This window comes from Parasteatoda tepidariorum, chromosome 6 (genome assembly GCF_982258835.1).
Source record: "Parasteatoda tepidariorum strain Cologne lab strain chromosome 6, Ptep-v5.0, whole genome shotgun sequence".
Lineage (NCBI taxonomy): Eukaryota > Metazoa > Arthropoda > Arachnida > Araneae > Theridiidae > Parasteatoda > Parasteatoda tepidariorum.
In genome coordinates this window covers 15,396,804-15,414,106 of record NC_141760.1, presented here as the reverse complement: position 1 = coordinate 15,414,106, position 17,303 = coordinate 15,396,804, and the positions used below count along the sequence as shown (strand labels likewise).

At 27.4% G+C, this 17,303-nt stretch overlaps 1 protein-coding gene across 1 annotated transcript; it reads right to left on the bottom strand.

Annotated features, from left to right (window-relative positions):
• Window positions 1-538: 538 nt before the first annotated feature.
• Window positions 539-17,078, bottom strand: LOC107441500 (uncharacterized). The gene is made up of 4 exons (XM_016054788.4): window positions 16,922-17,078; window positions 13,334-13,459; window positions 7,942-8,115; window positions 539-635 (listed from the first exon to the last, which is right to left on the bottom strand). The coding sequence occupies exons 1-3, from the start codon at window positions 16,934-16,936 to the stop codon at window positions 7,969-7,971; spliced, it is 288 nt and encodes a 95-aa protein (XP_015910274.1). The 5' UTR covers window positions 16,937-17,078; the 3' UTR covers window positions 539-635; window positions 7,942-7,968.
• Between the last annotated feature and the right edge of the window lie 225 nt (window positions 17,079-17,303).

Genomic DNA, 17,303 nt, shown 5'->3' with positions numbered 1-17,303 from the left:
GAAACATATTTCCAACCACTGTGTATTTCTAGATTAAAGCTAAGTAAAAGATGAAATAAAATATTATTTCATGCAAAACAAAGTTTAAACTGCTAAGAATTCATTAAAAAAAAAAAAAGAATAAAATCAATTTTAGAAAAATTTTGTACTTTGAAATGTTATTCCACTTTTTTAATTAAAAAGCTAATTGAAAATGTTTAATTTAAAAACTCATAACATGTACTTATCATATTAAAACAAATATAAAATATTTAAATTTTTTTTAGTGATAACTGAAATTGATTTAAAATTTTAGTGTTTCATTCAATCAAAATTTTTTTTAAAATTCCAGACAGTTTAAATTCAAAAACATGCACTATAATCACTTTGTTAATGTAGCTTAGATTATGCATCAGAAATGTGCTAAAACTAACTAATAATTATATAAAACTGTTTTTAGTCGATTAATTAGTAAAGCAATTCCAATATAGGAATAAAACAAAAAATAAATAAAAACTTCCTCAGCAGCTTTTCACAAAATAAAAAACAGACACAATAATAAGTATTACACAGAAATTTTAATATTACAAGAAAAATGTATATGGCTTTATGTTACATCAATGAAAGATATTTTTCTTTAAGATGAAAGACGAGACCTGCAAATGAAAATTTAAAATAATTACATTCAGATAAAATACAATTTGAAACTTTTGCAGTCAAAGCAACCAATGGTCAAAATGTCAGGTCTTTGTACATAGTTTATTGTTAACTCACTGCTAGAACTAACAAAATTGATTAAAATTCTAGCCATTTATTTCAGATTTATGCATTTTTTAAATTTTGAAAATTCTTAAATATTTGTAGTTTTAGGCCAGCTGTAACTTGAGAAATAATTGGCCAAGGAAGTTAAATTTTGTTCAGTTTCTAAAAAAATTTTAAAAAATGCATAACATAGCTAAGTTATTATAAAAATTAATTTCTTTCAAAAAATGTTTTACTAAATTTCTTTCAGCAAAGTGTGTGCCAAATTTTTAAATGATATTTGGATGGGACCATAAAGAAAAAATCTTTCCCATTGAACATTGATATTATTCACGTTAATAATAAGAATATGTCATTTTCTTGTGTTACACATAATGAGTTTTCACTCTGATTTTCCCCTGTAAAACTATAAAATATTTTTTTTCTTTTATTTTCTAATTGGAATATTATCTTGAAATTTGCACACATAAAGCTGAAAAAAGATAAACATTTCTTTAAAATAAAAATTTATATTTAAATTTTTTTTTAAAAAATAATTTTTTATAATTACCTAGCCATGTTATATATTTTTTAAAATGCCATTAAAAACAAAACAAATTTCAGTTTACTGGATCATTAGTTCTCATATTATAGTGTTTAAAATAGCACAACACACACTTTTCACAATAGCAAAACACTGAAACAAATGGTTCAAAAAAATCCAAAATTTGGTATTTTTTATACCAGAAGTTTCTATAACAAAAAATGTCAAACGCTATTAAAGCTTGAGTTGATCTAAAGGTTTTTTCTTTTATTGGTTGATTTGAGACATGGAAAGACATTTGTTAATTATCTATTTCAAATAGGTCCGACTTATAACGAGCTTGTATTTAATGAGAAAAATGGAATGGTTTGGCACAGCCACTTTTTTGCCAAAATAATACAACACACACATTTTTATAACCACACACAAAAATTTGAAGAAAAAAAAAAGGGTGACTTTTAAGCCATGTGATTATAAATCCCGATGATTAATTTTAAAATTGTATAAATATGAATCACATGACCGATTTTAAAATTGTGTGACTAAGTATTGCAATATTTGGTTATAAATTTAGAGAATTTAAATCCTGATATGCGGTTTTTAAATCACGTGAATATGAAACTCTATATCGAATATTAAAAACGTGAAAATATAAATTATGATGCGTAATTTTTAGATCGCGTAAATATGAATCACGATGCATAATTTTTAAATCTCGCATAAAGTTGATGTTTGATATTACAACCACATAATAAACGAATCACTACATAGGGTTTGAAAAACTAGTAAATATAAATCATGATATTGGATTTTTAAACTCCTATATAAGAATCGTAATGTACGATATTTAAATTGCGTGAATATGAATTGCAACTTTTAAATTGGGTAAATACAATTGCATATTTAAATCTTGTAAATAAGAATCGCAATGTACGATATTTAAATTGCTTGAATAAAAATTGCAATGCGAAAATTTTAAATCAGATAAACACGAAAATCGATGTTTGAATTAAAATCGCAAGAATAAGAAGCGAGATATTAGCAGATTTTGGACATGGGATTTCTAAAAGGCTTGTTTGTATTGTTTTTGCTTGGCCATAATAAATAAAAATTTACAAGATTAATTGAATGAGCAAATAAATATTTTCACCGCAAATCCACCACTATTTTGTTTGCTTTCGTGCCAGCAAACAGGAAGCAGCAACAACCAAATCGCAAAAATCCAAGCTATCTGGCGGTTTGATAGTAAAATTGCGATTTTAAAAACGCTTAAATACAATTGCATATTTAAATCTTGTAGATAAGAATCACAATGTACGATATTTAAATTGCTTGAATAAAAATTGCAATGCGAAAATCTTAAATCAGATAAACACGAAAATCGATGTTTGATATTAAAATCGCAAGAATAAGAAGCGAGATATTAGCAGATTTTGGACATGGGATTTCCAAAAGGCTTGTTTGTATTCTTTTTGCTTGGCCATAGTAAATAAAAATTTACAAGATTAATTGAATGAGCAAATAAATATTTTCACTGCAAATCCACCACTATTTATTTTGTTTGCTTTCGTGCTAGCAAACAGGAAGCAAGCTATCTGGCGGGTGAGTAAATATATGTAGAATCTTATTTTTTGTGTGTAACAACGGAGAAATTAGGTAAAATAAGAAAACTGTGGAAAGGTTTGCAGCAGGGTTGGCAAGTTTTTGACACGTGACGGTTTTTACAGGTTTATACCATGGTTTTTACCGTCATGTCAAAAACCCCTCTGTCAAAAACGTTGAAAACTGTCAAAAACCCATAGTTTTGGTAAAAGTGTATTTTTGAGTTTAACTGCTTATAATTTAAAATTAATTCATTTTTGGGCAATAAAATTGGAAAAAAAGTTGTTAAAAGATATTTTAGAACAGATTCTTGCATTTTCCCAACATGATTATATCAAAACATACTATTTTAAGTAAAATATTAGGATACTAAACAAAATTTTCAACATTTCCAAGCATCATTTTGTTTGGCATATTACATTACTGAAGAATGTCAAGTCATTCTTGACTTAGAGTTTTTTAGTAGTTACAAGCTGTGAAAGTTTTGTTTAGCTTATTTCTAATACTTAAGAAATGTCAAATTTTATTCTTCTTTTTAGTTCTTGAATTTATTAGTAATTCCAAGCTTTTTTGTTTGTTTGTTTATTTCTAACAATTAAGAAGTGCAAAATTTTGAATCCTTTGCAAATCAAGCTATAATGTTAAAGTAAGTACAGTAGAGAACCATTTATCCGGTATCCAGAAAACCGGGAAAAATTTTGCTCGATTTTCCCGCCATTTTGAACTAGAATGAAAAAAGCGAAAATTGAACTCATCCTTGAAGTTGAAGAGAGGAAAATGTAAGGAAGGGGAAAAAAATTTTCCCCGTTTACCCAGAGAAACGTCATTTCTTGCGTGACCTTGAAGGCAGGGAAGAGAGGATTGTTTTATTTTTTCCTTTAGGCCGTCAATCAAACTCAAGGGTGTGGCATGCTGATTTCGTTTTCTGCTTGATTTACGAGGGGGGGGGAAATGCATTGCATGCATATCACTGAGCAGAAAAAGAAAAGAGAAAAATATATTTATTTGACATCGACTAATAAAAATAAAATCTTTTTCTTTTGAATAAATTCTCATTCTTTGGAAGTGCGGTATCAATTGCAAGTTTTTCTTGGTGTGGAATCACATCTGCTGTAATAAAAAATCTTGTTTTTATCAACAAAAAAATAAAATAAAAGGAGAATTGTTTATTAATCTAAACATAGGATTATTTTATGAAGCAGATTGCAGTTTTGTTTTTCTGATTCCACTACGTTTGATTTTTTTTCTTTTCGCGATTAACTTCGCACTCAATAAATTAATTCTTTTTATTCATAAATTTTATCATTAGGTTTGTTTTTTTTTGAATTCCGTTGATCTTGCCTTGTTCCGGGTTTTAATATTTATGCTAGTGCCTTTTTTAACTATCGTTTTGGTTCGATAATTTTCAAGTGTTTTTATTTAGTTTTCCTTTTATTTTATCGTTTCCTCCCATATAATTAGGTATGATATATATTGCGTTATTTAATCATTGGTTTTGTTTATATTATTTAATTTAGGAATTGTAATTATTTTTAAAAAATAAATATGAGAATTTTGTATTTTTTAAACTTGATTTTCTTGTCTAAACTTGCAATTTTTTTTTTATTCTTTTAAATGTTATATATCTACCATTTTTTTTTTCTTTTTAAAGTTAGGAGTACCTTTCTTTTTTCTCTTACTTTATGCATTACACTTTTTCCTTGTACTTCGGGTTCGATAAAACATCGACTAACGACACTTTTTGGTCGATCCAGAAAACCGGGAAATTCAGATATCCGGGATAGCGATGGTCCCGAGCATCCCGGATAATTGGTTCTCTACTGTACCACTATTTTCAATAAGTATATTACAATATTTCTATATGAATGTATATCCTTCTATAAGAATACATGTATGTAGTTGCAAAATCAATAGCAATCATTTACAACATTCATTTAACAAGGCAATTATGTGAAAATAATATATTGCCTGCTATATGCCATAAATTAAAGAAGACAGTAGGTTTTTGACGGTTTTTACCGGTAAAAACATGGTTTTTACCACTGTCATGTCAAAAACCAGTTTTTGACGGCAAAAACCCAACCCTGGTTTGCAGCTAAGACGTAGTTTGAATTTTCTGTTTATCTTTGAAAATCGGAAATAAATATAATTATTTTATTTCAAGGACTGCATTTTTAGAAAAAGTAAAATATTATGAAAAAAACGAAACTTTTAGAGCATCTGAGTTTTTGATAAAAGAAAAGGCTGAAATTCGAGACAAAAGCGGAAATCCGCTAAAAAACGGAAAAATCTAATCCCTATATAGAACCTCCTAATTGGAATAGTTTCATCTATTTATTATTATAATTTGTTTATTATTTTTTTCATCCAAAACCTAACAATTTGAATTGAAGGACTTTTTAAATTTCAAATTAGTAAATTTTTTTAAAAAAACTTACTTTTTTACTAAATAAATCAAATTGAACAACACCTTAATGCACCACTTAAATTTTTACAATTATTGAATTGTTTATTGGATTAATTTCTCTTAAATATTTTAAAGAGTGATCAATAAAAATTTTGGAAACTATTTATTTCTAACATGTAAGAATTTTTAATAGGCATATAAAATAGTGAATGAGTATACAGTAAATAAGTACATAACCTCCAATTCACTCTAATAAAATTTTATGCTTGATAAATTTAATTTAACTTTTTTATACTAGAATCATCAAAATTCAGAAGAATAAAAATTTTATCTATTCTAACAGTAAAACAGATAGAAAAGATACTTCAATCACTTAAATATATACTTCGTGAGTGGTCCTCCAGTGCATCCTAACCAAAATTTCAATTTTAAAATTGTCACTGAAATTTTATGACAGAAATAAGGCAAGTAAAATTCTGCAGATCTAGAGTAAAGTGACATGTCTTTTCTGATCTCTAATAATAAGCAAAAGGGACAATTAAATGATGAAGCTCTGTAGTCTCATGCCTTCATAAACTCAGATGAGAATATTAAAAGTTCAAAATCCTAAAGTTGAAGAAATGTGTCACTGACCTATAAATACAATAAGTACTGTACTAACTTCATTGGCTTTCTAGTGAACAATTGGAGGAGAGTTTGACAAACTAAGTCACAGTGTGTCACAATTTTAATGTATTCAAAAAAAATATAAACTGATTTTTAAATAATTAAAAAAGAGGGCTAAGACAGCTAAAAGATAAAAATCAAGGACAAAATTGTCGCGAAACTTAAGGATGCTAATTCTCTTATGGGAGCAATTAGTACAAAATTGTTATAAAATAAAATGCCAACATGGATTCACAGATATATAATTGGTAATAGTTTTAGTAATTCCTGCATTTAGTGAAAAAAGAAACATTTTTTAAAAAACTCAGATTCTTTTTATTTTTACTTACGTAATTTTTGTTTTTAATTTACAAAAAAAGGGGAAAAAGTAGTCTAAATATGGAGAATTGTTAAGTAGTAACAAATTATTTTTTTCTTGTGAAAAACAGCAGAGTATGATATAGTAATGAGGGCGGAGTAGAAAGATAAAGAGTGTTTTTAATATATTTCTCTCACATCGAATGCTTTTATGTCACCAAATCAAGGGTTATGTTGTCTCTAACACTGGAATTAGATTCAGATCGTACTAGACGCGCTATGAAGATATATTGTCGTTCATTTCGTTATTCACTTTGTTTCATGGCACATATAATATCCTTTTTGAATTTTAAAGTTCCTTAATTCTTTTTTAAGATAAATAATATTCATTCTTTCAGCTAACTTCAACAAAAATCTGAAAAAAGTCACAAAAATTTAAGGACAACTTTCCGTGTGAATTTTAAATAATTAAAAAAGAGGGCTAAGATGGCAAGAACATAAAAAAGATAATTCAAATGGACTTATGAGGGAAAAGACTATTTGGCAGCCGTATATGTATAACATTTAAAAATACTCAGTTATTCAGGGTACGCAGCCAAATTATTCAACAAATAATAAGCACCTTTTAAGCACTCAAATATTTTTAAGCACTTTAAAATATTAATAGAAGTTTTAGACAAATGACGGTTTTAACTGGTTTTAATCGTCATTTAAAAAAAAAAAAAAGAATCTTTCTGGATTGTTTTTGACAATTGTCAAAATTTTTGAATCATATAAATCGAATAGCGTTTTCATACGCTACGAACTGACGATGCGCCGAAATAGATTGGGGTTGAATTAAGTGTGAAAACGTTGAATTGAACAATGTGAACAGTTTCTTTCTGCATAATTTGTTGTGAAAATCAACATGGCAAAGGGAAAATCTCATTTTAGAAAAGGGAAAATTAAGCACTTTTTAAAAACACCCAATGAGAAAAGCACCTTTAAGCACTTTTTAAAAACGCTACGCACCCTGTTATTAGAAAGTAATTAAAGAAGTTATTGCATTTTGATAAGATTCAATTGAACTTAAATAATATCCCTTTGAACTTTTCATATAACAAAGGAGAAAATACATAAATTATACAAACAAATTAACTTAAAAATATATTCAAAACTTTTTTATAAAACAAGCTTTTAAAGTGAGATAAACTTAAAAAAATAAATGTTAAGTATAAAATAAAAACTTAGTAAAAATATTTTTTAAGGTAAGCTATTTTAATAACAAATATTAACCAAGTTAGAAATTTAAATAATTCTGCAATAACAAACCAAAAAATTTTAAGAATTATACTATGATCAATATTAATTTTATTTACAGTTAGTTAAAGATTCTCTAATAATCTTTATAATCCTTTATACACTTTCAATGTGCACTGGGAGCGGGGAAATGACGAAGGTTTTTTTTATTTTATTTTTTATAATATATGAAAATAACAAAATGCAAACAAATTATGGCAGAATTGCAATGTTGGGAAGTAATAAGTAATCTTTGGATAATCTATTCGCATTTTAAAAACAGTTATTCAGCATTTGAGTTTACTTATCATATTTCTTTAAATTTTGAAATACCAATGAAGGAGTCTCAGAAATTTCTAAGAATAGAATTAATTTCGTAAAAATCATTAACATTTGTTTAAATAAACAACAATGGCTGAACACTTACTTATGCCAATGTACAAATAAGACTTTTTTAATCGTCCTCTTCCTCCTCCTTGGCTATGACGCTTGTTTCAGGGGCTGTATACTCTCTAATGTAGAGTATATTATTGCATCTGATGAGAAGCTCTTTCATACAACCATGTGAAGCTCCATCAATATACTCTTCAGCATCTTGAAGCTATAAAAACAATTTAAACGTTATTTAACTATAAATCTTTCATTAGATTTTTTAGTGAAAAATATTACTAGAAAAAGTTATATGCTACAAAAAACAGTAAAATAAAGAACTAGTGGTGCAATAAGATTCAGGCGAGTATGGGCTCTTAATTTGAAATAACATCGTAATTTGATTACAATATACAGTAGGGTCCCAATTACCCAAGTTTCCGTTTTAACTGAGCTATCAAATATTTAAAGGATTTTTTTGTTCCAGTTTATTAATTATTTTTTTACCGCTGAAAAAAATGTAATTTTATCATCAAAACATTCAGGAAAACAAGCTGACAGACAACACGAAATTATTGATTAAATTATTGTTAATATCGTCAATAATAAAAATTAATCTAGCGAAGATGCGGGATAGTATCAATGGTAAATCAATATTTTAAAATCTCTCATACAGATGAACTAAAAGCTAACAAAAGTGCTATTGAATATATAGAACAAGAAGTCAGCCTTCTTACTATCTCTAAAAAAAAAAAAGGCAAAACTTTGCAGCAGAAAAGCATTAAAGTAATGTAAAACAAGAAAACATTAAGGACTTTTTAAAGTAAAAACTCTAATTCTCGTAAAGTATGCTCTTTAAGTGTTTTCAAGTAAGCTTTTTAATTATAATATGAACTGTATTTAGTGTACTCATATAAATTTTATATTTGTTAAATACATTACATTTATACCTACTATTTTTCTTTCCTTTTTAAGGCTCTTAGATTTAACCGAGTTTTTCGGTTATCCGAGTCAGTCATCGTCCACATTAACTCGAATAATCGGGAGTCTACTGTATTTCCAAAAATAAGTCAAGAGTACTTGAAAAATTTTCATAAGAAATTTTAAGTGGGTAGACCAGCTTATAATTTGATCCACTAAATTGGAAAAATTCCAGGCGCACAACGCAAACAGAAATACTTTTTTTGTCGATTATAATCGATCGATATCGTAAACATACATACAATATATAAGAATGCCTAAAATAATTGAAAACGGAATGCAAATTATTACAAAAATTAAAAAAGAAACACATAAATAGGGCAACTCGAAAGGAGCACTTATTTTTTTTTATTAATCTTCTAGCTTACCTATGTTTAGGTGATGGTCAATGCATAAAGAAAGAAAATAAAAAAAACACTAAAATCCGATCAATTTTGTTTCAGAATCGCCATTCATGTTTTTGTAGACTAGATGATCTTATCCATATTGTTGATAGGATGCTACATTTTTAAAGGCTTTTTTACCTCACTGTGCAACCATTACTAGATCTATTAACTACTCTAGGAGTGATACAATTTTATATTCCCAAATGTTAAGTGTTGATTTAAAAAGAAAAAAATTCAATCCAAACAAAAATAGTTTTAATGTTTCTAATTATGATTTTAACAGGTAAAATATTTCATTATAGATTCTGTTATCAATATGTTTGAAAATTTTCTGACAGAGTTCCTTATTAATTTGAAAAAGAATTAAAACAAGGAAAAACTTAATATAAAAGATTATTTTTAATTATTATTAATTTGCTTTGTATTAGACATTAGTTTATTATTTATTTGGATTTAAACACATTATTTAAGAAGGAAAGGAATTTAAAACTGAAATTCTCTAATATCTATCCAAAAGAAATTTATCTCAAAGCCAACGTTTATCAAGATACGCAGTATATTTTCCCCCCAGAGTTATTGAATCACTTATAGTATTTAATGCGTGGGAGAATGCATCTTCTCTTAATAAGATTTTTTTTTTAAAAAAATTTGCAAGTTTATTTCACTTATAACTTGTTGTGTTAGTTCAACTGTGAATGAAAGGGTTGCTGGGAAAGGAAATTGTCTGAAATTTAACTCTCAATATTTTTGGTGTTTAATTTTTTATGTGTTTCGTACATAGAAAATATATAAAAGACTCATTTTTACACATACAAGTAACATTTATAAGACTTGAAGAGAGAAAATTTTTCTCATCTTCATCACCACATAGAAGGTTATTGAAAAAATTACATATTCCTCCTTTTTCGCACTTTACAGGTTGCTGCCGCATCAAAGGAGGAAAAGACTTAATACTGTGAAATACACAGCAATAACTGCAAAAAGATAGATGATAATACCACGTGTATGTAAATTTCGAGAATCATGTGTTATAATAAATATTGCATTAAAAATATAGAGATTTAAAAAAATAAACGAATATCAATAGTGATGACTGCATAAAAAATTATTGAAAAAACGAAAGAACAAACGCGTCAAATAGTGAATACTCAGGCTCGAGAGTCGAATTTCATAATATTGGGATTTCCAAAAATCATGTGGAAAGCAACAGCAATAACTGCCAACCCTTAAAAAAAAAAATATTTAAATTAAAATGCTGCATGGATTTTACGCAAATCGAGAGTGTCAAGCAGTAATTATTTAAATGGTTTGATTAGAATTTCTAGTTTCTTAATAACAAAATATGAAAATGTCAAGACTAAAAGAACACGTTGATATCTGCAGCAATAATTTTAAAAAAGTCAATCGAAAAAACCGTGGTATTCTCGCATCAAAAATTTACTGATGTATGGACAAATTAAATTTTGTGTGTCACAATAATAATGTCTAAGCAATGTAGAATTCAAACAAAACAAAAAACATTAAGAAATTTTTTTACAAGAATAGCAGGCACAGCGATTTAAACTAGATATGGATTTAAATTTGGTATGTACGCAAATCAGACGCATCAAAATGTGATTACTCAATATGTGTGATTCAAATTGAGTGTGCCGTAATAATAGCAAAAAAAAGAAGAAAAAAAAACATGAAAAATAAGACAGAAACACGGATTTATGTTGATGTCAAGCGTTTAAAAGCAATAACTGAAATGCAAGATACGAAATTTCGATGTTGTAATATCACATTAAAAAATTTTTTAATCTACTTGTAGCTAAATAAAAAAGGCAAATATATCATATTGATTAAATAATTCTTCCGTAACAATTCAAAATTTGTAACAATTAAATCAACTGTCATTAAAACGACTACTACTTATTAAAATTAGTAAAAAAAGAAACCAATTTTTTAGCGAACGATGTTTTAAATGTTGGCCAATTCAGAATTACTTTTAAGACATAAATTTTATTCTTTTATGTTTGCCTCAGTAGTTTATTAATTACTGCTCAAGTTATGAAGCTTATTGCTTTTCTTGTTTTTTTGTCTTGTGTTCTCAAAGTTGCATCTTTTCCTAACAAATCTGGGTAAAATTAGAGATTTTGCATAAGTAACAAAATTTAAATTTTAGATTAGCAAAATTTAGAGAATATTTTGTCTGAATGAATGAGAAAATCAATATAATCCATTGATTTGCGAAATCTGCGAATCAACAATTTTGAGATTCGAATTCGCAGAAGAATTAAATGAACTTTTATAAATTCCTCGTCTATTTATTCTGAAAAAAAAAAAAAAAAACTTTCACTGGGAACATTATTTTTTTGTGCTTTGTTAACACATATATTTTTAAAAACTCTGAATAAAATAAAATTACAAATGTTGTAAATTGTCTATATAAACAAACACTTTGTCTTTTATTTAGTTACTAAATTATAATTTAAATCTTTAATTTAAAATTTCTTGAAGGTTTTATCACAGTTAACTTTTCAATGAATAAGTTCAGTTCGGAAAATATGGAGTAACTAAATTTTTTCCATTTTTACTACTGTCCTCGCAAAAATTTATTTTTTCCAGTGAAGTCCAACCCAGCACCAAACGTAACATCTAGTAAAAATTGTTAGAATTAAATAACACTAATATATGTGTATAACTATAACATAAACACTAGTATAGATAAATAACACTAAGACAGCAATAGCAGAATACTTATTACACAAGAAATTTTAATTTCAACCAAAACGTTATAGTCATAAGATGATATATAATCACTCAAACAATTAATACCTTCATTTTTCAACTAAATTTAATATATTTAATCAAATGATATTAGAAAACAAGCATAACACACTTCAAGCTTTAAAAAGATGTAAGATGTAACAATCTAGTCAAACCTTGGTTAACTTTGGGAACCAAAAAAATTGTCAGTTTACAGTGAGGGGAACCCTAATAACGAAGTTTAACACCATAAACCGTTTTAATATTTTCAATGATATTGAAATAATTAAATACAATAACTATGTACAAGGATATTTAAAATTTTAAAAAAGTTAGATATATATATATACATAATTTTAGATGAAGCTACAGATAAATGAATATAATTTTCCTATTAATGCAGATATTCAAGTTAGTCATATGATACCAAATAGGAGCTTTCAGTCCTCAGTTGGTTTCAATTATTAGGTTTAACACCCCCTGACACCTACTCATTACTTGGTAGGAAATGTGGTTAATATCTCTTTAAAAGTAAACCTCCTGTGATTCACAGAAGAAAAAAAGAAAGCAATGCATGAGCAGTTATGGAGTTGATATATTCACAATTGATCATCTATCAAGTGTCTGAATAAATGTTTAATTTAAATGAACACCTCAAAGATTATATTTCTGTTCTCTTTTTTTTAACCCAGCTGTGTTAAATACAGCCTTCTAGTTGATAAAAAAATAAATGAAATTTTCAGTAGGGAAGAAACATTGAGGGGTCTCATAACCTTCGGTAGTCCATATGAAAAGAGGCCACTGTCAGAATTATTTCACATAAACAGCATCATTATTTCTCCTCTCTTTGCGAAGATAAGGCAAAGTGACAGGAGAAAGATCAATTCTTTAGTAGTGAAATAGCACAACAATATTTTTAGTTATGGATAAGGCAAAAAATTTACACTCTTAGTGAAAAGTAGTATTTTTCTTTTTCTTGAAATTTAAAACAGAATTTCTTTTTTTTCAAATTTAGAAAAAAATGTAGTCCAGTTTGCAGAAACAGAAAATAACGCTTCAGGGTAAAAATGACTGTTCACGTCCAGTAACGAGAGTGTCTGCCTAGCAGAAAATGTACATGATGGCTTATTCATAGAAGATTCACAGGGAATTAAAAATATGTTCGTTTTCTAGGAGTGTCCATAACACAAAGCTTCACTGTATTCACAAAATGCGAAACAATTCACTTTTGGCCAATTTGCATAATTTATTTTAATGGCATTCTTTCCAGAAAAAAAAAAAGCTTCAACTCCTTAATTTAAGATATTAAACACAAATATTTAAAACAATATTTACCTGCAGATTTAAATAAGCATCAGCACAGGTAAGTACCCCATGGTACTCCATCCCCCACTTCAATTTAACACTTATTTCTTTGCCCACTAAACTCAGTAGAAAAGGCTTGGGATTGGTAACAGGAGTCTGAAAAACAGAAAAAAATTCATAATTGTGCTAAAAAAATGTCCTCTATGTTTGGTAAATTCTTTTGAAATCGAATTTTCAAGGAGTTATAGAAATACTTATTAATCAAAATCCCACAGTTGATGGATTGTTAAACACGATTCTTAGTAGATTACCCAACTTAACCCAGCGTACTATTTCCACGAGTCTGACGTGTGATGAGAATTTTAAGTCAAACTTAAATAGCATGACTCAGGCTGGTTGTTTTATTTCATGTCAAACAAATATCACGACTCTGGCTCATAATCAACATTTCGAATATCTAGAGCCATACTCGTGGTCTTAATCTCGGGCTAAACAAGAACGCCTGAATGGCCTCTTCTTTATATGAATAGGTATTTTATATCTTGTCTCTTAATCCTGTCTGTGTCTCTTGTCTTAAGCACTTTTCCCGAACATTTGGGTGCACAATATAGGCACGGCTTGTTCCAAACTTCAGTATAGTGCAAGGGGTTATGCAACACTAACAGCAGTCATTGAGCAGGGAGGTGACCACTTAGATCAGTTTGCAATAAAGAACTAGAGTTAGCTGAAGAGGTGCTTGATACACTGTTTTTAAATGGTCAACTTAGTGCACATTTCAACTGCCTATTAGAGTGGAAGAGCCATCCCCTCCATAGAAGATCAAAATTGTGATGGCACGTCTTTGGATCATTATGATTATTGATATTACTGTAATTCTATAAATCAGAACTTTAAAAATTGTTTCTTAAGTAATAGATAAAAAATACACATATTCAAGAACGTTTGGCAAGTTTTTGACAATAGACAGATTTAACCGTCTCTTTTAATACATAGTTTATGACATTTGTCGAAAACACAAAATTTTGGTGTAAGTATATTACTAGTATTTGGTTATTACAAATATGAAGTATTTAAAATTACGCGTGGTCAATCAATTATGTTCTTGATTTATTCTGACATTAATTTCTCATTTTGCTTTGACTATTACTGTCAAAAACCCAAATTTTGGTTAGTTAGTTATTAGTTATTGGCGCAAGAGCCAGTTGTGGCTATATCGCACCTACAACTTGGTGTTTATAAAATATCGATATTGATGCATCAAAACCAATGTCTTTGAGATATGAAAAAATTTTGTCGTGGGGACTGTTCCAAATAATTTTGGTGTCGAAAATATTAAATAATTATAAATAAAAATGTGCAAAATTGCAATTTATCCAATTCATTTAATTACTAATAATAAAAAAAACAACCATCTTATGTTAAAAAAACACTTAATCATCATCTTTTAAGTTTCTCCTTGCCCCAAAGCATGCAATTACAAAAAACAAAAAAATATTGTATTCAAGCTTTTGTTTTAGCTCAAAATTTCTCTAAAAATTTTAGCAATTTTTCTTTACAATAACACTTTCAAAATATCCTCAGCATATAACGTTTATACATTGTTAAAAAAAATTTGATAATGAGAACAAATTCATTTGATTTTACACAATACCTGAATAAAAAAGAACATGCGTTAAAAATAATAGAAATTTATATGCATATTCAAATAGCAATAATTTTTTATATTAAATTTAAGGTTACACTCATAAATTTAATGAATGCAAACACTAACTCACAAAAAATTTTAACCAGGAAAAATCTAGCAAACCAGAAAATTTTTTAACGTAAAAATTATGCAGGAGCATTTTTAGAACAAAATTTTTTCAGGGTAACTTGAATTTCTTCTAAAACCCGCGCAATTGGACATATTCTGCTTCATTATAACAAAAAATATTGTAAACAAAAAAAGTATAAGTTGAGACCAGAAAATTATAAATGACCACTTTAGATTTGGCTATTTTTCATTCATGATATGATATAAATCATATTATAATTATAGTAGTATATAATGCACGCGCTGTGCATCATTTAATATCTGATAAAGAGTACCCAATGACAAAAAAGAAACTTGATCCAGGTTTTTAGCCCTTATCAACCAGGGGTGATTGTGTGACAGAGTGAAAAACCCTGAAAATTTTATTTGCAAAAAATCAATTTAAATTTATTTATCATACATGATTTATACCTAACATAATTTTGTTCAATAAGATTTATAATTAAATTACCCACTAATGATGAATACTACAACTTTATAGCAGGGTTTGTTGATTTAACTCAGTTTGATTTAAATCAAATGATTTTTTTTAAAATATCATTGATTTAAATCATTTCTTTTTAAATATATATATTGATTTTAAAAGTTAAAATTCAGTGTTTTATATTATTGATACTTCTATTATTTTGTTTTCTTAATTTCAAAATTTATTTTAAATAAATTGCTGCATTAATTAATTTTAGTTAACAAAATTACTTTTGTTCTTGGTGTTTGTTAAATCCCAACAAATTTGAAATTACATTTTTAAAAATGTTTTGATTCTTTTGATTGAAAGTACAGATTTGAGTAAACATTTAATGCTGTCTTAATATAGACTTGCATAGCTGTAGAAAGTAATTAATAAGCATGATATTTTTTCAAAAAATAATGCAAATGTTAATTAAAATTCTACCTTTTCAATGAAAAAGCGTGGAATTAAAATCTACATTATATTTTATTGGTGGAAAATGTATATTTCTGAAGCTTGAGGTAAAAAATTTCCCTAATGTGCCAAAAGTAGAAAAAGAAAAAAAAAAGGCTGATGAATTCAGATATTTTTCTCCTGATATAGTGTCATTCTTCTCTTCAAAGTCTAGGTATTTAAAGCAGTAGGGTTATGTTAGCAGTAGGGTTGTGATACGTTTACAGTATCTTTAACATTATCTGATTTTCCATAAAGAAATTTTGTGGAAAAAAATTCAAATGAGTACATAGAATTTTTAAAAAATTTTTTTTAGCCATTTCGGCTAAATAACGTATGTTCAGAGAACTGGTAAATTAAAATAAAAAAATATGAATAATACTACGTTATAACTTCAAAATAAATCACCTTTTACAACAATTAATAAAAAGAATGAATGCAACATTTAAACAAGAAAAATATGATTGATTGAACATTCGAAAGGCTATTATACAGGAGCATTGTGCACCTATTAGTAATTTTTTGGCTTAAAGTCACAAGTTACTTAGTGTATGAACACAAAATAGTTATGTTTAAACACAAAATTTTTGTGTTTAGACCCAAATGATCATTATTTTATAGAACCGAAACAAAAGTATGCCCACTTCGGTTCCTTCATTTGAACCTTATTCACGTTGTTTTGCTTCCCACTAATAACACTAAATATACATCCTTATAATTACAGTTTTTAATTAAAATTTAGTAAGTTTCAATAGGAATATTTCGATGCTTAAGACACTAATAGCAGAGTTTTTTTTACAATAGTAATGAATATTCATAAAACAATAATACGTTAATAACAATAATAAGTTAATTCAAACAAAATAATTTATGATATAGACTCGTGCAAATTAAATTATTTTACTGTAAGTGTGGCCATTTTCTGGTGCTTTTACTTTCTTTTTCATTAACTTCGAATCAATACTTATTCGAACACTTCTTCGTCAGGTTTTCCGCTCAATTTAGTTTTCACAGCATTTCATTAGTTTTCGCAGTCCGCATTATTTTTTTGATATTAGCTTAAGATTAGGAGAAATGAAAAGTGATATTTTCTAATGGCAACGTTTAAGGAGTTGCCCTCTTTAATCGTTGCGGCGACCTATTTCGCGCTGAATATTCGCCACATCGCCAATATCCACTATGGAGACGATTTTGAAATTTTCAGTTTATTATACAATATTACAGCTAGGAATAGTTGTATAATGTATTAAAGTAAGTAATAACTTTTTCATAATCTTTAATATTAA